Source organism: Poromitra crassiceps (genome assembly GCF_964638095.1).
Source record: "Poromitra crassiceps genome assembly, chromosome: 2".
In the NCBI taxonomy this organism is placed as follows: Eukaryota; Metazoa; Chordata; class Actinopteri; order Beryciformes; family Melamphaidae; genus Poromitra; species Poromitra crassiceps.
In genome coordinates, this window is record NC_139624.1 from 78,214,074 (window position 1) to 78,239,692 (window position 25,619).

General features: G+C 44.5%; 1 protein-coding gene across 5 annotated transcripts in view; it reads right to left on the reverse strand.

Annotated features, from left to right (window-relative positions):
* relch (RAB11 binding and LisH domain, coiled-coil and HEAT repeat containing) overlaps positions 1-25,619 on the reverse strand; it is an 85,898-nt gene that overhangs the window by 35,259 nt on the left and 25,020 nt on the right. For all 5 annotated transcript variants that reach the window (XM_083651506.1, XM_083651505.1, XM_083651508.1 and 2 more), the window contains exons 2-16: positions 23,638-23,727; positions 19,600-19,671; positions 19,385-19,437; positions 19,093-19,206; positions 17,583-17,777; positions 15,148-15,242; positions 14,382-14,487; positions 13,974-14,131; positions 12,370-12,445; positions 12,093-12,188; positions 3,635-3,747; positions 3,121-3,211; positions 2,221-2,292; positions 1,826-1,966; positions 1,228-1,392 (exon numbers count right to left, since the gene is read on the reverse strand). In XM_083651506.1, coding sequence (XP_083507632.1) covers positions 1,228-1,392; positions 1,826-1,966; positions 2,221-2,292; positions 3,121-3,211; positions 3,635-3,747; positions 12,093-12,188; positions 12,370-12,445; positions 13,974-14,131; positions 14,382-14,487; positions 15,148-15,242; positions 17,583-17,777; positions 19,093-19,206; positions 19,385-19,437; positions 19,600-19,671; positions 23,638-23,727 — 1,637 coding nt within the window. The remainder of the gene's footprint in view (positions 1-1,227; positions 1,393-1,825; positions 1,967-2,220; positions 2,293-3,120; positions 3,212-3,634; positions 3,748-12,092; positions 12,189-12,369; positions 12,446-13,973; positions 14,132-14,381; positions 14,488-15,147; positions 15,243-17,582; positions 17,778-19,092; positions 19,207-19,384; positions 19,438-19,599; positions 19,672-23,637; positions 23,728-25,619) is intronic.

The window sequence follows — 25,619 nt, forward strand, 5'->3', positions numbered from 1 at the left end:
GAGGTAGTGCCATTCAATGTGTGCATGGTGCATAGCTCTGTAGCCTGGCAATAAACGCACTCATACTGTACACATGCATGAAGACAGAGAATATACAACATCTCCTTACAATGCTCTTCTGCAGAACGAGAACTCTTCTGTACATACTGTATATTTATGTCTTTCTGGAGACTCGTTAATGTGAATACAAACAAATTTTTTGCATATCCTCTCTATTATGTTGTGGTTTTCACATTTTCCAATGTCTTATTTGTTGTGCATTGTTTGCTGTATCCTGTTACTACATGCAGCCATCATGTCCAACTTCTGACAATCTTCTATCTATATATAAAATTGAGTATGTGGGCGATGTTTGTTTCAAGTTCTGTGTTCGGCCACAGCTATGACGTTTTACATGCGATCGGGCTGAAACCCGTGCGGGTGACCTGGCAGAGCCGGATGTTTTAGTTGGGCTAATTCGCTAATGATGTGATGTCATCAGTGATGATGTCAAAAGTGATGTCATAAGGGCGCGCGCGCACACACACACACAAGGAGGCATTGTGACAAGACTGATAAGTCATGTCACACACACACACACACACACACACACACACACACACACACACAAGCAGGCATTGTGGCAAGACTGATCAGTGATGTCATAGGGGGGCACACACACACACACACACACACACACACACACACACACACACACACACACACACACACACACACACACACACACACACACACACACACTCTGATGATGTCATCAGTGATATCATAATGGGGCGCACACACACACACATATACACACAAGGAGGCATTGTGACATCACTGATGCAATAACATTTAGTGAGCAACACACACACACCCACGCGCACCAATAGGGCAGGCGAGGCCGAGCTGCGCGGCCGAGCCTAGGCCTCGAGCGCACGTAGCGCGCGTGCTGCCTAGTGTATTAAAAATTGAAAACTTAACAGATTGGCTGCGTAAGGGTGTGCACCCTTCTATGAATATGGCTTTTGACTCAATAACAGCAGGTTTATTTGGTTGATTCTCTACTAACTACATTTTCTCCCAGCTGATGCTCACACCAGTTACATGGTGACCTCCTATGTGCGCCCTTTACTCCACTCCAATAGGGTTTCTATAGGACCTCTCTAGGACATCTTCATTTACTTTGTGTCTGAATTCGCCCTAGCAGTCGCTCGGACAGGGAAGCCTCCCCACACACACACTTACCGTAAGCAGCTTCTCTATACGTGCCATGAGGGAGGGGATGAGTGCAGTCTGCAGGGTGCCCAGCTCTGTGGTCCAGGCAGCGAAGGCAGGGATGAACACCTGGTGGATGGCACTGACCACCCGCTCTGACGGGTCCCCCAGAGACAGAAGCATCAGCTCGAAGCCCTGGAGGAGAGAACACACACAAGAAATGACACAAATGCTAAATAAACCAAACTACGGTACATTAAGCTGTTTGAAAAATCATGCAGCGATAATAATAGATACAGTAAATGCAAGGTGGTATAGTAGGTTTTTTAAGATCATATTTTTGGGGGCATTTTTGCCAGTATTGGATAGGACGGTGGATTGACGGGGTGGGGGGGGATGGCATGTGTGGCAGGCACCACAGGTCGGATTCGAACCTGTGGTCAGCCAAGGACTGAGCCTTTGTGGTGTGTGCTCTACCAGGTGAGCCACCGGGACACCCCCCATTTTCACTTCTAAACGCTAATGCTAAATAGATCAGTGTGAGGAAGGTTAGCATTAGCAACTGTGAGAAATAGTAAGTGGAATGTTCTATAGCAAGTTTGGACAGACCGCACCCCCCAACACACACCTGGGAGTACTTGTCGGGGTCGTCTATGTAACCCATGATAATAGCCAGGCTTTTGACCACGGCCTCTCTGACCATGTCAGCCTTGTCCTCCGCTAGCATCTGCTGCAGCATGGACAACACCAGGGAGCTACGGATCTCTTTCTGCAGAGACAGACAGAAAGAGAGACAGAGATATGAGACATTTATCATACTTATTATATGCTGTGCATTTTTTATTCATCTTTTATGTACAGCATCTTAATACCTCATGTGTGCAATCTCAATGCTGAAAACACAAAGTACAGACACTATAGAACAAAACTGTAGGTTGAATGAACATCAATGATTTTGCATATGTAAAGCCATATCATTACATATATCCATATCGATTCTGTACATTTCATATGGGGTCTTACAGGCAGGTACGGTGCTAAGGCTCCACAGGACTCTGCTACCAACAACCTCCTCTCTGGATATTTGTGGTTAATCTTCAGAGGAAGAGAGAGAGAGTGAGAGACAGAAACAGAGTGCTGGGGGGGACGCAGTGGGACAACAGGAAGGAAGGACAGACAGAGGGCAGCAGCGACAATGGAAAGAAGACAACAACTGGAGTATCATCAACAAGTTGACCTTGTGGAAACCGCTAGACAGATATTCTCAGCGTCCAGACTGGAGGCAGCTGCTGTTGCCATGGCAGCAGATTTTGTTGATCAGAAATGCATTGCATAAGGGGGACACAGGTGGCACTGAAAACAACCTGCTATCAAGTGTACGTCTGGGTCATTGCGGTAGCAATGATGATAGCAATTTGCAGCATCAGAACATGTTGAGGAATGGGAATACAAGTTCCTGGAATGCAGTTCCTGGAATCGGGACTGAATGGTGCAGTATGCTCAATAAAACAACAGGAGGCAATATACTGGAGTGTTTCTTCTTCTATGATACTGTACAATGCGCTATTGTTGCATCAGAGCTTTGAATGTATGCCGCACGAACACAAGCATCCCCCCCTTCATTTTTATGACCAAATCAATAAAAGAGAGTGAATACAATGAAACAAAGTGACATGGTTATTACACAATAAATCAAAATGAATAGTTTTGGTCTTGATACTGAAATAGGACAAGGAAAATTTCAATAAAGAAGAAATGAAGGAATCCACATTTGAGGGATATCTTGCAAGGACATTATTCGAGGTTATGTCATCCCAGCAAAAAAAAACATTACGGATTATTGTTATTGTCCACCCAATCAATAATATCATGGCTATTGGACCCTAAACCTCTGTGCTCCTGTATGTACATTATGTACTGTACCTGTTCCCAACACTGAGGGAGGAGCTCAGCCTCAACACGGGTGGGACCCACGTGCCTCGCAAACGCCACGCAACCCGTCAAGATCATTTGTCTGTGGGGGGGGGGGGGGGGGGGAGACATGCACACACACACACACACACACACGCACGCACGCACACGCATACGCACACACACACACACACACACACGAGAATACACTACCAGCTGGACAGACAGCTATATTCCATAACGCAGAAGATATTTTGCAATATTCACTAAATATTGTGATGTTTGACATTACTGAGTATCGGCCCAAGCCCTAGTGGTTACATTCTGAACTTCTCTATTAGGGGTTAGGAAAGTATTAAGCGATCAATACTACGGGACATAATCAGTTGTAGGCACGGGTGTACCTTCACGCACGCACGCACGCACGGACGCACGCACGCACGCACACACACACACACACACACACACACACACACGTGCGCGCGCGCGTGCACGTACACGCACACACACGCGCGTATGCACACACCTTTGCTCATCATCCGGTCTCTTGATTAGGTTGAAGAGGATGTGGAGGAGCTGGTCTCTCTCTTTAGGCTCCGGGTGAAGGCAGGCCGTGCACAGGATGAGAGGAATCAACTCCTGTAGGGGTGGGAGACAGACAGACAGACAGAGACACAGACAGACAGACAGAGACACAGACAGAGAGACAGACAGAGAGATTAAGTTGTATTCAGAGGGTGAGGTTGCAGTTACAACTCAGAATAGGGAAAGGCCAGACTGGTCAGCGACAGTCATTAGATCAAGCAGGCCTGAATGTCTATGAAGCAGAGAGAGGAGAGAGAAGCAGCAGAGTTGAGCACGAACAAAGGCAGAATAAGTACTGTGTGTGCAGATGGTCACCATAAAAAGCACCAGGAGGAAAACGTGCAAAATGAACAGCACCATCAAAACCATGTTGGCGTTCTATACTTTCACTGGTTTCACTTTAAAGTCACACACACACACTGACACGTTTGTAAAGTGCATGCACACACGCGGACATGAATGCACATGCTCTCTCTCTCTCTCCCTCGCTCTCTCTCACACACATCAAGACATAGACAGACAGACACACACACACACACACACACACATGTGCATACATAAATACTCTTCTAGTCCCCCTGACTAAAACAAGAGTTCAGGCCGAGTTCACAGAACCGTGCAGCCAGAGGAGGAGAGAGAGAGCTCGGCTGCCCTTGAAGCAGGGCCTCCACGGCCAAGCTGTGGTCGCCTCTGCATTCCCGCCACACACACCCAAATTAGAGAGAGCGCACACCCAGTTAAAAATATGTTTTTCAAACAAACCCTGTCTTTTTTTCCCCCCAGGAAGATATCATATTTTCCTGCCGAGCATTGGCAGAAGGAGCAAAACCCCAACCATGGATGGATGGACAGATGGACTAACGAGGGAGACTTGGGTAAAGATAGGCGGTGATGAGTCACTCGCTCAACGCTGGATCAACCCTCTGTGTGAAGCCGCTGCCATGTTGGCCATCAAATCAACAGTGAAATTAAGGCCTTTTCCTATTGGAGGGTGGTCATTTTAAGTGGTTATATGATTGGTTCAGTGTGGGCGAAGTCAGTTCCCGTGTCACATAACAGCGAAAGAACTGCAAATTAACTGAATGCAGCAGTCACATTCATACTATCTTCTGCTTTGGACCTCTGAAAGTACCACACATCCACATCCCCCAGACTCAACAGTAATGGCGTGATAAAACAAATACGTGAATAAACAAGAAGCACACATCTAAAAGCTAGAACCCACAGCGACCTCGTTCTATTCCTGGGCGAATTCCTCCGCTCCTGATGTGAACACCCCTTCAGAAGGTTCTCCCCCAGATTAAACATCTGAGCGGCACTGGGTCAACATTGTGGGCAGGTAGAGTGGACAGCACGACGCCAGGCCAGGAGCCAGAGGCCAAGGGAGCTCCAGCACTGCTTACGCTGATGGAACTGCATCGCTTTTCCATGACTCGTCCATGATGAATGGTGGGATTTCTCTGAACTATGTCCAACTGTTACGTTATTTTTGTTGATTTTGACATCTCATACCGCAAGAAAGTCCATCTTAACAACTCTATTCAGTCTTAAAATCTTATTTTTCCTAAAGCAAGTAAAAAAAAATCTGCCAATGAAGTGAGACATTTCACTTAATTCCAATGCAGTTTCAGCTGTTTCAGGACTTTTCTAGTGTAGTTACTTCACTAGTGTCTAGTGCAATGGTGTCTTTTTTTTTTTGGCCCGCCACTGATTTGGGGGTGTGATTTTTTTTTTTTTTTTTTTTTTTTTGCAGGCCAGGCCACCGGGCAGTTGCCCGACGTGCCCGATTATGCAGTCCGCACCTGAATGGAGATGTCGGGACTCTCGTTAATTTTGTGCAGCTGGTATTCTCTCTCCCCGACTCTATCACACGGGTGTGAGGCATTGCTATCTGAGGATTGATTGCTCCTGATTGGTTGGCTGAATCACCTGGTTGGGGGGTGAGCTCTGATATTTGATCCCTCCCCAGTCACTGGCTTTACACCAGCTCAGCAAGATGGACAGATCATCATCACGGCAGTGGCACACTGACAAAAGAAAGTTTAGGACGGAGTGGCAAGACGAGTATTTTTTTACCGAAGTAAATTCAACAGCGGTTTGTCTCATTTGCAGACAGAGAGTGGCTGTTTTGAAAGAGTACAATATACGTCGCCACTACGAAACTGATTTTCAAAGTACCTTGAGGATTTTTAATTTCAATGTCATTCCACAACGTTTATTTTTGGCCCTCGGCCCTCCACCCAGATTGAGTTTTGGCCCTTCATGGGAATAATTTGGGCACCCCTGGTCTAGTGTGACTAGTGTCACTACTTTCTTTTGACTGAACTACACCCGCTAGCTGCTAGCTAGTTCCTACATGAGACTGCAAAAGAAAATTGTTCCTACATGAAACTGCTCACAACAAAGTCTGTGCATTACCTTGAGTAACCGGGTCATGATTTCTGGAAAGAGACAATGTTGTTGAGTTTTTCAAATGTATTTATTTGGCACTTTGAGCACCACAAGCCGAGTGCCATCCAGTTCCATCGTATTGGAGAGAAGGCAGACATCTCTATACGGCCGATATCTCCAAAACTCAGGCAACTAACACAAAACAATCTAGATGGATAAATAGCCCTACAGGTGAGAGGAAAAATATGTATTTAGGTTTTTAGGGTGAGCTGTCCCTTTAAGTGTTTCACTCACATTAAGACTTCACTTGGGTTGTATTCAAATTCCTGATCTGTTGTGCTGCAACAGTCGTGATAAAATCATCTAGGCTCATTGTCCTGTGAGCAGTTTGTTAAAGATCAAAGTAAACCTAGAGTGATAGCACTTCTAAAGAAGCGTATACACACTGTTACACACTGAAATGGCAGCAACAACAAAAAAGGTGCTTGAAAATGCATCCTTGGGTACTGTATGTGAACATTCATGTGTATACATGTTACACACACTACTGTATCAAAGCATAACATCAACTGCCAAAACATACAATTAAAGTGGTAAAAGTGATGTGTGACTGTGTGTAATACATTTTTTTCAACTTTCATTGATCTTTAGTGTTATAACACAGACAAACATTCTTATCCATCAACGGCAATTTAACTAACTGATCACCACCAAACTGCAACCCACATGAACCCGTTTTCGTTGTAAACCGGCGTTTTAAAAGGAAAACGATCTCTGTCCACACGAGCGTTGCAGGAATGATCTGCATCTGTACTAAGATGCCTGAAAACGCATATCACATGACCATTCACGTACACTGGGCATGCGCGTGCTGGTGTAAACAGGATGCAGACTGTCCAGCTACTTTGTTGGAGGCTAAGCTACAGTAAATGGCTAAAACTCCCAGCAGTCTTAAGTCAGTCTTTTTCCTCATCTTTCTCGTTTATCTTTTATGGATTAACTGATAGCGAATTGAGAAGACAACTGTATATAACGACATTCATCTTGTGTTTCTAGAGTGATGTGTTTTTACGGACGCAAGGCATTGTTAATTGGAGAGACAATTGACGGCCGGAGAGACGGCAACCCGGTACGGGATGGGATTAGCACCCCATCTTGGCTCTCTCGTGAGGGAGAAATCCACAAACGCTACGGATTAGCCTCCTGAAAATCTGCGCAAGATCGGCGCGGCCTGGGGTCCTCCAGGCTAGAGCGAGGTGCTCGACGCAGGTAAATGACGTGCAGCGCACAGGCCCTCTTGAGGCGTCCTTGAGGCATCCCTTCAGCCTCTGGATTGCCTTTGACATGAGGGGGGTCTGGTGAGACGAAGGAGGAGCACGGCCGGGAGAAACCCACAGAGCCTAGATCCTCCATGCACCGAAGGGCCAATACTGCGGCGTAGCACTAGCTCTATTGCAGCGGATTGGGTTCTCTTTTACCCCTCCCGCGGGCAACGTTGCAGATAGAGTAGTAAGGCTGATCCGTAGCGGCTTCTGGGACGTGAGTCGGGGTCTTAATTGGCCTCGGCTGGGTCTACTGGGCGAGGGTGTATGATGTTGACAGACCCGAAACACCTTACGACCCCAGATAACATCACTGATGACACGTCCTAGCGCATGCGGCAGTAGTGTATTTGAGAATGAATTAATACATCATAATAAGGGAGTTTGGCACGGACAGCGCAGGGAGCTTGAGTTTAATTCAGACTGCTAATATGTATATTTTTTTAAATGTTGTAACCAGAAACATTATGTAACTGCTCAGTAAGCAATAAGGTTGTGTTGAGGTTGACCTCTGTTAGTTATTGGTTTGATAATTTTTTTAATATGCTTTTACAGTTGTAATCAGTTTTTAACTGTTTCTAACCATTCTAAAATGGTTGCCCTTTGTGTGTGTGTTGTTTTTTAAACTACTTGTTCATCATCATGTAAACTTCGATCGTTTTCCAAAGGTCTCCGTTTCCTCCCGTCCACACTGCAATGCAACCCCGGAGTTTTAGAATGGATACAGGGTCAGCAGCATATCGTTTCATCTCTGTTCTCGGGGGTCAGATACGCCACTGCGCCGGGGTCGTGTGGATGCAAGGCGTCCCCATAGCAAAAGCTACACGGTTTGAAACGGAAAACGGGTTAGTGTGACCACAAATCAGACTATTTTTCAGTTGCAGAAAAACAAAGTGCAAACAATACAGCGCAGCAATAAGCTGAAGGCACTTCAGACTGAGCTAAACTGTAGCATGTGGAAGAAGAATGTATTGTCTAATCATTTACAACGTCTGATAATGCAGCCAGGTGGCAGGCAGAGTTTTAATGTTTTAATGGCTCATTCCACCGTTTCAAGTCAAACACCTTTTGTTCCTGAGCGGGTATCACATTCTTAACAACTTAAGGTGTGTCTCCAGGCTTGGGTGGGTGGCGTGTGTGTGTGTGTGTGTGTGCGTGCATATGTGTGTTACTTGCACGGCTGATGAGTCTAACGGACATGGTACAAAGTCCACACCGCTCAAGTGGGATGTCGGCATGTCAATGTTCTGTTGCTTCCCCCCCCCCCCCCCCCGCCCCCCCTCTCCTCACCCTTCAGTTTGTTTTTCCTTGATTTTGGAAAGAGATCAAGTTGTTCATAACTGTCAGTGGATCGTTAAAAAAACATAGCCATGGTGACATGCAAAGCAGCCCAGAGTGAGGGCCAATCCAATGCGACTTACCCAACCATATCACCTCTTATCTAATCTGTTGACGCTCCGGGTGCAGAATTATTATTATTTCTTTCTTTTGCAAGATTCCAGCAAATGGTTTTTGTATACACATGAACACACATTACACAGGTGTCTCTGCATTTGAGCTTGCGGGGGAGTTATTGCGTGTTAACAGCTCGTTTATTTTCCTATCCCCTCTTCCCTCCCCCCAGAGAATAGCGTGAACACTCAACTCTGCACATCTTGGTTCTATGTAGTCATAACAATACAGCAGAAATGGATGGCAGTTAATAAAACAAATGCGGAGAAAAGTCCCATGTTTAATTAAAGTCGCTCTAGATTCTCAGCCATTTAGGGGACCGCAAATGATTACAGCGACAGCCAAGAAGAACAGCAAAAAAGGCAGAATATTCACTCAAATAAGGATGGGGTGAGGAAACACTGAGTCTACATATACATGACCCAATCTAGAGTCTAAAACCACATAGCTGAGGCCTTCACTGCACATCAGCTGACACTTGCTAAAAATGGACGTCCATAGTTTATTTTATCGTAATGCAAGATAAAATAAAGTGAAAATTTCAATAAACCTTTTTTTTTATCATGCCCTTCCCCCCTCCCAAACCCCAAGGAACATTTCAAGTGAGGCAAGTGAGAGCCTCAGTGACAGTGGTTGTAGCCAATAAGAACAGGGCCAGCGTAAATCATTTTTTGGTTATGGTTCAGGTGAGACAACCATGCAGATGAGAGCGTGAAAGACTCACCTGGCACAGATGCGCAACCATTCTCTAGGAGCAGAGAGGCATGCATGAGAACGAGAGAATGAGTGAGAAGAAGAGAGAGGAACATAAATATAGCAGATTGAGCAAAAGGATAGAGAGGTAGAGTGGGGGAGGAAACAGCAGAGGAGGAGAAGGAGAGATGGCACTGGTGAAAGTAAAATGGCCGTGTCAAAAACATGGTGAAATACGCAAACATTAGATACACACAGGTCAGCTGGGTACTTACAGGTTACATCAGAGAGGTTAGTGTTTGTTGTTGTGTTTAAGCCTGTTAGCATTTGCAAAGTTATTCATTCCTATAATTGGACACCTTGCTGGCAGCAGTCAAATCTGCAAGGATAAAGGTGTAGCATATTGTAAACAAATATTGTTTGAAACATTTGTATAATTACCATAAACAAATGAGGCTATCGGCAAGAAGACTGGCAGCCGCTACCAGTTTCATCCGAGTTGGATTTTGCGGGAAAACCGCTCGATTGCATTATAGCACAAAACAAGAAGAGGGCGCTGTTCTTCCAGTGCAAAAAGAGATAAAGCTGAAAGAGTTTCTCATCATGGCAGATGGTGCAATGAGTCAAAGGCCGCGTTCCGAATCATTCACTCACTCACTATTCCCATATAGTGTTTATCATAATAGTGAACTATATGGAGAATGATCAAAATGAGTTTCGGACACTACACAGATTTCTTTCCTGAATATCATTGCCTCACCAGATGTGCCGGGTGTTCATGTGACGCAAGCAATCCGAGCCCACTATCACATAAACAACTGAGCTCACGAGCAGATTGAGATGTCCTCAGGTAGTATTGATGTTGCATGTTTTGACTGCTAAATCCTAAATAAATCGGTGAAATTCTAATTACGTGCATGTGTGGTTTTGTCAACTATGGTGCTGTCTCCTAATAGCAAGCTTTGCTGCATTGTGGTATACTGGCGAAAATGTAGGGTACAGTCGCTGTTCACTAGAAATCCCTGTGCATTGTGGGTATTTAAATTAACAGTTGAGAATTCGGACACTAAAAAAATGGCGACACACTAAATAGTCCGCTATTTCTGTCATAGGGACCGATTCCGAACAGGGCTAAAGACAGCTAGAAAAACCAACATGTCTGTCCTCTTCAGGAAAGCTGAAGATGAAACTTTGAGCAAAGAGGTAGCATCCTCTTTCTTTATGGGGTTTACAGGGAATGTGGCCGTCGTTTTGTGATACACTGACAACTTCACTTGCATGAGACAGAGGCTACAAATCCTGATGACCATGACTTCATTTGCTTGCTGTAATTATACCAAGCTATTAAAGGAGAATTTCGTTTTTTTTTAACCTGGACCCATCTCCTGGCAATAATTATGATTTGGCCACTCACCCAGCGATGTCCGCGGCGTTTCTGGCCATCCTAGCATTGTTTTGAGATCAATAGCGTCCAAGTCAGTTGTAAAATGGAGCTGATTTGGGGCCTAGTGTGAGCCTGTCTTTTCTGCATCTAAATAGCTATTTTTATTCCCGTTTTCGCCACATATCGTCATAATCTGATCCCTCAAGAACCACCAGAGTGATATTTCGCCAAAGGCTGTTTCCTGGAGTCTCCCAGGGATCAAATTGCCTCAAACATGATCTCGGTCACCAAGTCTCGTCAAGTCCCGCGATACTTTCCTGCCGACTGGCCAACTACAGGTAGGACGCTTTGCGGTGGTGGTTTTAGCGTAACCTATGTGGGGTTTGGCATAACCTTCGTTATTTCGAATCCCACATAGGTTTACGCCAAACCCCACATAGGTTACGCTAAAACCACCACCGCAAAGCGTGTACCTGTAGTTGGCCAGCCGGCAGGAAAGTATCGCGGGATTTGACGATACTTGGTGACCGAGATCACGTTTGAGGTAATTTGATCCCTGTGAGAGTCCAGGAAATGGCCTGGGGCGAAATATCACTCTGGTGGATGTTGATGATCACATTATGACGATATGTGGCGAAAACGGGAATAAAAATAGCTATTTAGATGCAGGAAAGACAGGCTCACACTTGGCCCCAAATCAGCTCCATTTTACAACTGCCTTGGACGCTATTGATCTCAAAACAACGCTAGGACGGCCAGAAACGCCGCGGACATCGCTGGGTGAGTGGCCAAATCATAATTATTGCCAGGAGATGGGTCCAGGTTAAAAAAAAACGAAATTCTCCTTTAATCTGACACGTTGTTTAGAAATGCTACACATAGCACCTTTAAAACAATGGTAGGCTATCAGAAATATAAAATAGCTATGTTTTACACTTTAGGTTCAATGTCTGCTAGATGCTTTGGATGGGAAGTTACAAGCTGAGGATGTGTGCACACCCTGCGAATTTCCTGCCCACACCCCCCCGGTTAACCCTGCTGCACTGTGTGTATCTAAACGACAAGGCATAGAAGCAGCCTGTGATGATGATGATGGAAGGGTAGTGGGAGGGGTATAGGCAGGTGAGGAAGAGGACGAGGGGGAGAAGAGGGGTTACCTCTCGCTTAGCGAGGAGGACATTGGGGACGATGTGAGGGAGGCAGCGGCCCAACATTAACATCACACTCTCCTCACTGTCTGCTATGCGGGACACCTGGAAGAGAAAGGGAGACTAAGTATTATGAACATTACTCTGATAGAATGTGCGTGTGCATAACCCTGTGTGTATAGCATGCCTCCTGTATGAGCGTTTCATATGTGTATGTCTACATGAAGAGTGTGCGTGTGTGTGTGTGTGTGTGTGTGTGTGTGTGTGTGTGCGTGTGTGCGCTGACCTCCGCTCCCAGGCGGCTGTCGGAGGACATTCTGCAGAAGGAGAGCAGCGCCTGCTGGAAGGCCGGGGATAACTTCCTGGAACACCACAAACAACAAGGGAACAAAAACACTTAGTACAGTCTGCACCACGCAGTCTGCGCTCCACAAGAGCTTTCCCTGACCACCGAATGACTGGGGATTGAGCTGGCCCGCCTCAGAGCTTAGAGCTGTCACTCTCCCATGTCATTGCTGCATATTTCAATGGCGAGTTCTAGTGTCATGCGGTATAAAGGCCACTGGCAACTGTTTCGTAGCAGTGGCTGATTAACTTGTGCTACTTTGCCAGTAGATTTTTGGCGATGTAGCAGATTTACACACAGAGTTTACTTTTCAATCTTTCAGAGAGAGGCGGCAGAATGATACTCATAATGAACAGCTTTTTGCTTTCTTTATTAATGAGGTGTCAACACTGAATAACTATGGTGGATGAAAGTTCATACATGGCAGTAACAATGTACCGGTAGATGGAATCTCTTGCGCTACAGCCCCTCCACAAGGGGAGATCGGTGCTCTCAGAAGAGGACCGAATACTGGAAAGCTAGAATTGACTGGACTGGAGCACACACAATCGCTGGCAAACAAATTTAATAAGGTGCAAAAGGTTTTTTGCACCTTATTAAATCTGTTTCTGTGTGCGATTCTGTGTGCTCCAGTCAATTCTACCTTTTCATACATGGCAGTCTTTGCTCCCTTGATGTGAATCGCGTGTCTTGACTGGATGATGCAGTAGTGGTTAGTGAGGATGGCCATTTCTTCAGTTGAAATTGAGCAAGTCCAAACAACTTCATGCTCACTCATTGCAAGTTGCCCTAGACAAGATTGTCAGCTATTGTTCCACTGTTTATAGTGGCTATGTAGATAGACAACTGGCACCATCTAGTGGCCAAAGTTGGTAACAACACTGAAATGGGCTACCACATGCAAACTATATACCGTATGTCAGTGATACTCAACTTGCGGCCTGAGGGCCAGATGCGGCCCACGATAGCGTGCCAAGTGGCCCCCTGGCCATTTTTTAATTCACAATTAAAACTATAAAGTTCGACTGAGCTCCAGCTAAATTCTCAAATATCACGACCTGCTCACCACCCAGGTACTTAAATGTACTAACTAACTTAACTTAACCTATCCTGTGTGCACAAAATTGTCAGACTAAACTCCGGCTGACACCCAAAATACTTACAATCCGCTACAGAAAAGTTAATATTATTAATGTTTGTTTATTAACTGGCCCCTGGCCTCCTGTCATTTTGCAAAAGTGGCCTCCGGGCAAAGCAAATTGAGTATCCCTGCCGTATGTCATTTGCTTTGTGCTTGATTTAAAGCAGCTCCAAATATCATCAGTACAAACATTTATTAAGAGGTTCGAGCTCATCATCCAAGCAGTGTACACACCATGACCAAAGACCACATTATTATCACAAGCACTGTCATTCTCTATCTGTCTATACAGGAGGGTCGTTTGTCAAGTGTAGATTTTGTGGGGAATTGGAATGAAAACAACAGTTTACCTGTTGTTGTCCAAGCTTCCCTGCGGTGTGCATGTGTCTGGCATTCCACTCACCTGTTGGGCTGGTCAAACTGGACAGGAGGCCGGCTCTTTAGCTTGTTGTGGGTCTGCGGGTGGGGGTGTGGCGTGTTCTGGGTAGAGGGTGGATTGGCGTCACTCTCAGGCTGCGAAAGCCCCCGGATGTCCAGGTACTGGCCGTTGTCTCTTGGGGGCTGTGGGTAGGTCTACATTTAGTTCAGATCCAGTGGGTAAAATGTCCTGTGCCAATGTCAAACTACCAGACTACAACAAAGTATGCAAATATACTGAAAACATTGAAAGTTAGATCATAAAGGTAGATCACAAGGTTTTTACAGGACACTGGTACTACTCCAGATCACAGGCAAAATGAACAGGTGCCTGCGCATTCTAAACACCAAATGTGGAGGTTGTAATGTGTCCACGGCTAAGCTGACTACCTACCACAGAGAGGGGGTCAGTAGTGGGCGTGTGTGATGGAGCCTGGGGGCCCAGGTCCAGAGTGGCTGGAGGTGGGGAGGAAACACTCCTCTTCAGGGTCTGAATCTCACTGGGAAGAAGGAAAAAGAGTCAGAAAAAATATATATTATTGCAGTGGCATATTACCATTGCAATGCAAAGAAAAAAGCCAATGTGCACACATCATAAACTATGGCGCCCTCTTGTGGATGCCAAGGAAATCAAGTCAGAAGACCAACACAGGCTTCATCTACCAGTGCTAGCACAGGGTTTCTTACTGGGCCTACAGCTTTAACTATTTTAAACTGGGCTGGAAATCACATTTGATTGGTGGCAACTGGAGATTCCAGATGGCAGAAAAAGATCCCTGCTGGGCTAATGCTCACAAAGCCACAAGCTCCTCCTCTGTGCCAGTGCAGCGTTTCCTCTGTAATTGCATGCAGCAGCAGCGGAGCTTGGGGATCATTTTCATCGTGGTTTCCACCTCAACGGCTGCTTTTGGTCACATTTATGGTCATCATTTGGACAGCAGTAATGGAAACATTTTTTATTTGGATGTTTCCAATTTTCCCTAGCAGTGGTGGTGATGTTCTTGATCTGGTGGCACACAACTGCAGAATGAACCCTGCCAGTGTCATAGCATACTCACCATAGTTCAGACTGTAGTGTTCACGCACTTCCATATTAATGGAAATATTCACAGACAGACAGACAGGCAGACAGACAGACAGACAGACAGACACACACACACCTCTGCAGTTTCTTGATCTGCTCGGCCAGAGTCTGCTTCTCATTGTTGAGGAGGCTGATCTGGTACTCCAACTCCTGGACCATCTCTGTCTGTTGCTACAGGACAGGAGGAAGACGAAGACAACTAAATCCATGTGTTTATACAGACACTTTACAATCTCAGTCAGCACAAGAGCAGGGCCTCCAGTGGGAAAAGCTCTCTGGAAGTCTTCAGAAAAACCAGTAGCAATTTCTTATCCAGTTCCACAGCCTTTTCACTGAAAGAATGTGAACCTAGAGCTGACAGGTATTTCTTTTCTCCAGTTTTACCTTGCAATATTTCAAATTCCATTCAGTTCAAACTTTTCAGCTGTTGCAATGTTTTGAGATGATTTTAATAAATGATGGAATTGATTAATTTTCCTCAACAATAAGCTATTTCAGGTCAGTCAGGGTAACACACTTCGGTTCTCCATAACGGGACGCTAGCCTGGGTGAACCCAGCCTTCAACGTGACGTCGCAGGCTATGCCTGTAGCGTAAGTCTTCGTGACTGATAGAACATAGAGGTCACGTGGAGGCTGGAGGCTTGGTGGAGGTTGACCCATCAGGCTAACGGGACGCTACCAAACTTGATAACAGTTTGATCAAAATGATGTTGTTATAATTCATGTCTGTTCTTTAATGAGCAGTATTAACAAAAAGATGTAAAATATTATTGTCAAAATGTAACTGTGATTATATTTGTGATTTTTCAATGTTAACAAATGGCATCAAGCCAGAAAATCACATTGTTGTATAAGAGCTTCTGTGTATGTAGAAATATAGAATTAATTGAATCTATAATATACTGTAGTGACATGGGACTGTAAAGAATCTGTACTCGTTTTTCTTTGCTTTAGTAAGATATTGTGAATCTGCAGAGCACTACAATAGACTCCACCACTAAACCATGATTTGTCAAAGCAATTGGCTTTCTGTGGAAAGTGATTTTGCATCTTAAAAAGTATGTCAAGTTTAAACACACTGTTTTCAGCTAGTCGCTGCCTAGTTCACAGTTTTGTATGATAATGGATCACCCATCTCTACCGAGTGCAAAGCTTTGACTCTGCCAAAGGCCAAATACATGCCTTGACACTATTAATTAAGGTGCAGCCAACAGTGGAACGTTTCCACCCATAGAGGGCAGTGAAATGAGTTTCGCAATGAGTGGATGCATCCACCCATCCATCTTCAAACGCTTATCCGGGGTCGGGTCGCGGAGGTAGCGGTTCCAGCAGGGGGCACCAAACTTCTCTTTCCCCGGCCACATTAGCCAGCTCTGACTGGGGGATCCCGAGGTGTTCCCAGCCAGCCAGCGTGGAGATATAATCTCTCCACCTCGCCCTCGGTCTGCCCTGTGGTCTCCTCCCAGCTGGACGTGCCTGGAACACCTCGGTCTGCCCTGTGGTCTCCTCCCAGCTGGACGTGCCTGGAACACCTCGGTCTGCCCTGTGGTCTCCTCCCAGCTGGACGTGCCTGGAACACCTCGGTCTGCCCTGTGGTCTCCTCCCAGCTGGACGTGCCTGGAACACCTCGGTCTGCCCTGTGGTCTCCTCCCAGCTGGACGTGCCTGGAACACCTCCATCCTTACCAGATGCCCGAATCACCTCAACTGGCTCTTTTCTAAGCAAAGGAGCAGAAGCTCTACTCTGAGTCCCTCCCTCATGGATGACTGAGCTTCTCACCTTGTCCCTAAGGGAGATGTCAGCCACCCTCCTGAGAAACCACATTTTGGTCGCTTGTATCCACGATCTTGTTCTTTCATTCATGACCCATCCTTCATGACCATAGGTGAGAGCAGGAATGAGGATCGACCAGTAGATCGAGAGCTTTGCCTTCTGGCTCAGCTCTCTTTTTGTCACAGCGGTGCGGTAAAGTGGATGCAACACTCAATTATTAAAATGTTGAAATTAAGTACAGGATTAATGCAATTTACTACTGTATGTAGAAGCCATGTTTACAGTAAAAAAAAAACATAATTTAGTGCTCTTTAATGCACATACAGTGGTGACATCATTTATATTTTACTCATGATTCTATTAGACCAGGGGTGTCCAAACTTTTTTGAATGGTCAGATTAGATAATGTGAAAATACCAGGGGGCCAGCTGCTTCTCGCATCATATGCGTTAAGAATTGTGTTTACCATCTGAAAACATTAGTTCCACCTGTGTTGTTCCTACTTGGTGCTTGTCTACAAACTGTATGATAGTGCTGTCATCATTAGGTGAACGGAAAAAATGCAAAGTGAACTTGCTTGATTAGCCAATACTGTGTGGAGGCCCACATACTGTACTATGGGTTAGGGTTAGGGCTAACCTTAACCCCTAACCCTGTGTGCAGGTCCTGAAGGGATGGCAGGTTGCATCCGATCACCTTCTCAGCACAGCGATGCAAACACACACACACACACATACCTGTTGTAAGAGGTCAGGCTTCTTTGGGGGATCTTGGGTGATGTAGTTCCCCGGGAGTTCGCCTAAATCCATCCCCACCGCCACATCCACCGTGTCCCGAGGGGAGGGGAGGGCACTGCCACAGTTCCTGTAGAGCTGTAACAGGTCGGGGGGCTTGGGGATGTTGAGGCCCACATCATCCCACACCTCATAGTCCTGCCAACAAATAGAAAACCAAACAATAAGAATTCAAATAAAAACTGTGGCAAAGCTAAAACCATGTTCTGCACAGATAAAAAAGGATGAGATGCTAGAATATACGATACTAGAATTTCTACTGTAGCTTCCATACCGATATACCCAGGAAAATATGGAGACCCGAGCTTGATACCGTTTGACACGGCGGGGCCGGGCATAAAAATAAAATAAGACAGATGGACGAACAGACGCACGCTTCTTTATAAGCTAGGCCCGATGAAACTCATTCAAAACTTTGCACTTACACAGCAGCTCTAGTCATCAGCCTATCAGAACACTTTGAGCTTGTTGAAGCAACAGATGACAGGAAGGGAAAAATCAGTAGTATGTTTGATTTTCCATTAAGAGAAAGCACTGCTGGTATCGATACTGTTGCAAATTAGTATTGTATCCATTTCAAATGTGTAGTATCGATACCATACCTGTTGAATGAGTTTTGCAATGACTATTGTACCGGTTTACATTTTTTGGTATTGATACTTATCGATGCTTTTGACAACCTTAGAATCTACTGCTCTTTCCATTTGTATCATCTCTGTATTTTGCTTCATGTAGTTATGTACACTGCTGCGAGTTAAAGGATGGCTTTACCGATTATCAACCCACTTGGTATCATTATAATGTCGTTAATATACTGTAAGCAGATGGGCAGTGTTTACCTTCGCTATATGTTTTCCACACGGAGAACTCCCATTTCCTCCTCTGGCAAAACACTCCGTTGTGGCGCGTTTTACATCATAGCGCGTCACAACGGAACTGCGGAAGCTCTGCTCGAGATGTGGAATCTGCTCTTGGGGCTGTCGATTCAGCTTCCAGGGCGGCTGTTATTGTTTATTGTTTATTTTGTTAAGTATGTGCACATAGAGCCTTAACGAGCCTTAATGACTTGCAGCTGGCGGGGCGGAGTTTCTGCAAGCCGGACAAACGGAGTTGGATTTCTCTGTGGAAAACATATAGCGAAGGTAAACACTGCCCATCTGCTTATATTAACGACATTATAATGACACAAAGTGGGTTGATAATGGGTGAAGCCATCCTTTAAGCTCTGAAGAAGGCTCTTTGCCCGAAACGCGTAAGCATTTTGTTTTTTGTGATGTGAGCCAATAAATCAAGTGAAATGTGAGTATTTTGTCCTCCTTGACTTTGAAAACTGAGATGTGCTGTGCTACCCTTTCAGCTTTTTTTTCCATCCTTTAAGCCTTGCTGGGATAATACATTTGAAAAGGTATACGATCCATTTGAGCCATGAAGTGATGGCTTGAAAAAGCTTTACCTGGTCATCGTTTTCATCAGAGAAGGTGATGGCAGAGAGTTTGTACTCATTCTTTAATAAATATTCATTCACAAGGAAGTTTAAGGCTCTTTTCTCCAGGGGGCGGAGAGGCTCCTGAGATAGAGAGAGGAGAGAAGATTGTAACAAGATTCAATCAAGGCCTAACTGCTCATATAGTCTCACAGGGATGATTATTAAGATTGATTATTAAGATGATTAAGAGCAGATTCATTTGAACAGAGGAAAGAAATTCAGAAATCTTTGTGTTTTTCAACACTTGAGCATCCCCCACCTGGATCTCAGGACTTGACTTGTTTTTCCTCTCTTGTGAGGGCACTTCACTCTCTAAGAAAATGGAGAGAATATTGAGATGCGTTTGAAAGGCTGCTGCCCACCGTGAATGTAGAGGAGTTCTCTTAAAAAATAAAATAAAAAAAGAGGAAGAGAGAGAAAGCTGTAACAAAAGAGGGCTGAGGAGGTGGAGAAGAAGTTAAAAGTACGCCACACCTGCTGCCTGAGTCAAGTTGGCGCGCAGAGCCTGAATGGTCTCCTTTGCTTTCCGTAGCTCAAACTCCAGCACTGGACAGGAAGTGACAACACACACAGGAAGTGCATCCAACCAAAGACAGGGAACAAACAAACAAAAAAACAAAGATGGCCATGAAAAAACAAAACCACACAAAAGATTATAAGTCATAAAAGAAAAAAAAGGGAGGCATGCAAATCATGGGGCTAAGGAACGCATGCAGCAGAGGATCATGGGATAGCTGGCTGGATGACAGTCCTTTTGAGGAGTGTGTGTAACGCACAGTCCCTTTGAGGAGTGTGTGTAACGCATGGAGACGCATCTCAATAGTAGGATTTCCTCTCCTCACTTTCCTCCCATTAATAGCACCGATATGACTTGAAGTCCAAAGTTACCTCATCAATCATTTCATCAGAGCGTACAAATGCCAAGGAGCTGAGGAGAGCAAATCTATTCACACTATTGAAATGCAGCCTGGAGAATCTAGGAGCCGTCTGACAAACGAGGTTTTCCCAGGCAAATGCCCGACTTACAAATAATAATATCATCATTTGGTTTCAAGCCACTCAAAGGATAGCCTCTAACTCATGTTTAGTTCAAATGTCATTTAAGCATGGGTAGGCCACGCTGTCTGAGACAGAAGAGGCACTTTAGGACATGATAGACAAGTTGTTTCCAGTCAGAAGAAGAGATAATTTGTGACAAATTAATCATCATCATCATCAAAAATCATCAGCTAAATCATTGAAAATTGAGTTTGAGGCTGTATGTTACCACTAAATTAATAAAAAAATAACACATGAGATCTTATGTGTAATTGCTCAGACACGTTTTGAAAAACAAAAACAAACCAAAACACAAGGTAAGAAGCGATGGAGCAGAAAAAATATGTTGCATAGCTGTGCGCTGAGGATCTGCCATGTGACCTGATCTGGTAGCGGTTTCCAATGGTTTCTTATATATGTACTGTAGCACACTGGTTCTTATACAGTATATGTACTGTAGCACACTGGTTCTTATACAGTATATGTACTGTAGCACACTGGTTCTTATACAGTATATGTACTGTAGCACACTGGTTCTTATACAGTATATGTACTGTAGCACACTGGTTCTTATACAGTATATGTACTGTAGCACACTGGTTCTTATACAGTATATGTACTGTAGCACACTGGTTCTTATACAGTATATGTACTGTAGGCAAGGCTTCATATTTTGTTATTTTAAGGACTTAACCTTCAAGCATGGAAAGTGTGCCACGCAGCTTATTATCTCTTGTCACTGAAACCTTTAACAATTGAAACCTTTAACAATAATCATAGGCTACGTTTGACAATTTCCTAAAGGGTACATTTCCTACAAGGACTTTGATATTAATAACATATTTGTGCTAAAAAATAAATGTCAGCACAGCAATATGTTAAGAGGGATTTTTCTGACATATTCTGCCCTCTCTGACCCCTTCATCCATGACCTTTTCCAGCAGATCAAGAGTGCACAGGATGCAAACGCAACTACATGGAAAAGCAAGAAGAAGAAAATAACGGGGGGGAGGGGGGAGGAGAAAAGAAAGAAAGAAGCTAGTCTGGATGGAGCGACTTGTCCAGTATTGGTCACTGGGGTTTGATCAACGTCAGGAGAAAGCCAGAAAACCCAGAGTCAGACAGCTGGGGGGCAGACATCTTGGCAAGGGGAAACGTGGGGGGAGGGAGAGGGGGATGGGGGGAGGGAGAAGGGACGAGGGAAGGGGAGGTGCCAAATTGGGGAAAAGGAGGTAGTGTGTAAATAACAGTGATTTATAAAGGAATCTGTTGAAATTGTGGTTGGGAAAATGGAATCACCATCTCTCTGCTGCATGGTTTCTACTGTGCCCTCTGTGACTTATCATCAACTGATAAAGCCCCAATCCACAAGAAAACTATTTCCCCCGAGGTGATATAAAATACTTGAATCAAGATTCTGGAGTCAGAGGTTGGCTGGGGTACCACGTTTATGGGTGAGTTTGCTAGATAGTTAAAAGTCACAACACCAGGTGATGTTTCGGTATATTCACCTCCTATAGATTATTCAAGACTTTGATTAAGCCTTTTTTCAGCTTTCATAACACAATATAACTCACAATATAGATCCAATTGACTAACATTTACACAAGATAAATGACACAAACCTTTATATAACAGCCTAAAAGACTCATACAGTCAGTCCTATCCATAAGCTCAGTCAAACAATTCCAGATAAACAATCTTCCATCAGAACATAAACAAAGCGCTAAAGTAAGCGCATAATGACATACTGCAGTTATGGATTGGGGCTTTAAGGACAGCATCAAGTTTACAATGGATATTTCAACTACTGTAGCATCGTCTACAGGGCATATAGGTCATGTTTTCATGTTGGCATTCAAAAAACAACAGAAAGATGAAAACAAGAGTAAGATTAAGTCAACGGAATATGAATAGTCCCTGCATGACATTACCTTCTGTTTCCACATATATATCTTATAAAACATAGCCTAATTCATCTGTTTCCTCTTCCATTCTTCCATTATTTAGCAGGGTAAAAAATGTTTCATCACACAAGAGGTGAAAAAAAAAAAAAAAACTGGCTGCTTGGAAGAGCGGCGTTGTGTGCTTGATGAGGTGCTTTCAGCATCAGACAGCTCCCCCTGGCTGTGATCTTTACACCCTTAATGTATTCGGCTAACGCTATCTAGTGGTGCGTCACCACCACAGCCAGTGTGTTTTCAAACAGTGCTGCCTGCGACAGGTCCTGTACCAAAAATACCTCCCACTGACTCCACAGTGTGACAGCTGTGACAGCAGGGGGCGGTAGGAACACCTTTCCCATGGTAAAGAAATAAATCTACTCTATGTTGAAACTGGGGTGTGTTGATGATGTAAGATTTACCTGTAAATGTTGTCATCAAGTTAACTTTGTTGACAGGTAATTTACACCTGGCTTGATTGACGACTTCACCGATGAGGCTGATTGGTACTGTGACATCATCATACAGGGCTAGTGTTGAAATTCGACGTCATAAAGGCTGCCGTTAAACATGTTCATTATGATGTCATCGTTAGTGAAGCAATCAATCAGTGGCATTGTCTCAACAATAGAAGAGAATATATTGAGACTAGGGATGGGCAGGAGCATTCAGGTACTCCAGTACTAGGGTTGTGCGATGTCAACCAAATAGCCATCGCGATGGTTCCACAGAGAAACATCACGATGGACGATCGTCATTTAATTGATCATTTATGAAGTCACTGCGGTGCCGTAATGCCGTTTGGCTGCGCCGCTGCAATCAATGCACGTTCACATTTAGAAACAGCTGAGCTCTACATGACACCAGTAGGCTTGGATAGCCTACTACAGCACATGACCAGGCGACTGAAGCAGATCCTCACCAACAACGTGTGTGTGTTGAATTAACTAGCTGGCAGAAAACGGGCAGAATTACTGGCGGATATGAAGTTAGATTGGCGTGGGCTCGGCTGTGAACCTAGCATTACGTTAAGGAGAGATAGAAACACAGCAGCAGCAGGCAGCCTACATGTATGTAAAGGCGCTGACAGGGTTCTGCGCAGCCTCGACTTGGAGCCTTGCCGCCGACAGTGAGACTGTGCATACTCGAACGTAACTCGCCGCGTTGGCTGCGGTACACCTCCAAACACTAGGTGGCTTGTGGTACGCTCGTGTCCATTACATATGACGCTATCTTGTTGTTTACCAAGAACTCGCAATCATGTCGGTGGGGGGACATTTTATTGTCCCTCCATTTCAAAGCTCATTTCAGTGAGCCTGCAGAAGGCTTTGCTAGATTTGCTTAGTAATCCTAGTAATCATTCAGACTCAACTGTGACATCACAATGAGAAATACCTTGATGCATGCATCATTCAATGATTATCTTCTTCACTTCGGTGCCTCCTTCCCTTTCTAACTCTCACTCATTATTGCTATGCATCTTCTATTCCCCCGGGCTTCGCTGGGTCTGTTGTTTCTTCTTTCGTCTTACCTGCCACCCGCTCGTCCGACTCCCGGTTGCCGTCGTCCGAGTAGCGGGCGAAGTCCAGAGAGTCCAAGGTGCTGATGCTGCCCGCTCGGTCTGAACAGACACAGAGAGAGAGAGAGAGAGAGAGAGAGAGAGAGAGAGAGAGAGAGACAGCAGTGAGAAGATGCAACAAACACTCTCTAACCCAGAGGTTCTCAAATGTTTTTCAGCCAAGGGCCCCTTACAAGATAGAAAATATACCGGGGACCGCCTCATTCTGATTTGTGATTTTGGGCTAAGCTTAATTGTTTCCACAGTAACATGCTTGCCTTTTAAATTGATAGGTTTGTTAGATTAGAATGTAATCCATGAACCATTTTAGATTTAAAGTATAAAATATTTTCGTTGAACTATGAAGCTTTTGCACAAAAAATAAGAAGAAAAAAGTTTTTATTTTTATTTTCCTGAAAACTTTTTGCGGACCCCCTGGCAAAGTGCCACGGACCCCTGGGGGTCCCCGGACCCCCATTTGAGAACCATTGCTCTAACCCACTAGGCCATCCTGCCATCATAATGACACTTTACATATCTGGAGGGAAGAACCTTATGCTATACAGCCTATAAAAGTAAATGCCTTTGAAACACAGCGACAACAACAAACAAATATATAGTTAAGAAAATAGCACGTTACAGCATTTTTCTTTATTATGACATCAAACATTAACATGGGTGCTCACTTATTGAATTTGATGATTAAATACAAAATAATTGGTTTATAAAAACATGTCATAATTCTGAGATACGCTGAGATAGGGAAGTCATAATTACGAGAAACTATCTCAGATCTCCCCCCCTCCCTTTGGTGAATACAATATGCTTCAGCACAAAGTAACTAGTTTACCCTGCCACACATCCTAGATCTGCGTACCGACTAGAGCAAAAGCATGTTATTGTGCACTCAAACAATAGATACTGCTGACACATTAGCACACTCCTGTTCCCAATCTCACTCACTCCTATTTCATTGAGCCGTGCTTCCCTGACAGCGCATTGGCTAAGCCTTAGCCAATGTTAGCTTTCCACCACTTCTCTCCCTGCTATACAAGTGAGAGATTGGCCTATTTGTTCTCTGATATCAGGATAACTCTAACCCAGCAGAAGGTCAAGCCGACTGTAGCATAGCCCGACTTGATCTGCCCTACTAATCCAAAGAGGTCAGGAGGAGTGAGAAAAATCACTCTGCTGGCCAGAAAGAACATCACTGTTGGTGCAGAAGTGGACTGGACAGTGGACAGGTCTTGTCACCTTATCACTTTGGGTGATTCATGGAATCTGAGCCCCAGTCAAGACCTTTTTGGTTATTAGGATCTCAATTAGGACCTCTAGTCTTCTTGGCATCCACCTGCTGCAACAGTACTGCATTTTGGCCTGGGTGTAGGGAAAATATCACTTTCTTTACTACTAAAAAATGTGCGTTAATTTTTAACATGCCTCCCTGCGCATGATCCCCCCCCCCCATGATGGCAAAGGCTAGGCGAAGGCTTGACCTGCCCCTCTCTGCCTCTGATTGGGTGACTGCACTCAGTATAGAATCAAAAGGTTATGTGTGAGATCTTACTTTATTATATTAAACATTACAATTGCAAATCGTATAACTGAGTTATTTAGGCCTACTTAGCCAATTGCACAGGCAGATAAATGTGTATGTATTTTTTCTTGTCATTCTAAATTTCATCACCTTGTTTCCTCTGATTAATATTTAAATTCAAATACTTGTCATTCTTGTGTTACAATGAGCTAAATTAGTTCACTGTAAATGCGCATTGACCCTGTTTTTATATCAACCTGGTCAATTCTCTGTCTATAGGCTACATACGTGCACTGCCAAGAGTAGCGGCAGCGTTATAAACCATAGAGAGAGACTATAATAAAAACATAAACACACAGTGACGTCTTTCATGCAAGTGTAACTGCTGTCTGTCTGACCCACTGAGCCACAGACTGTA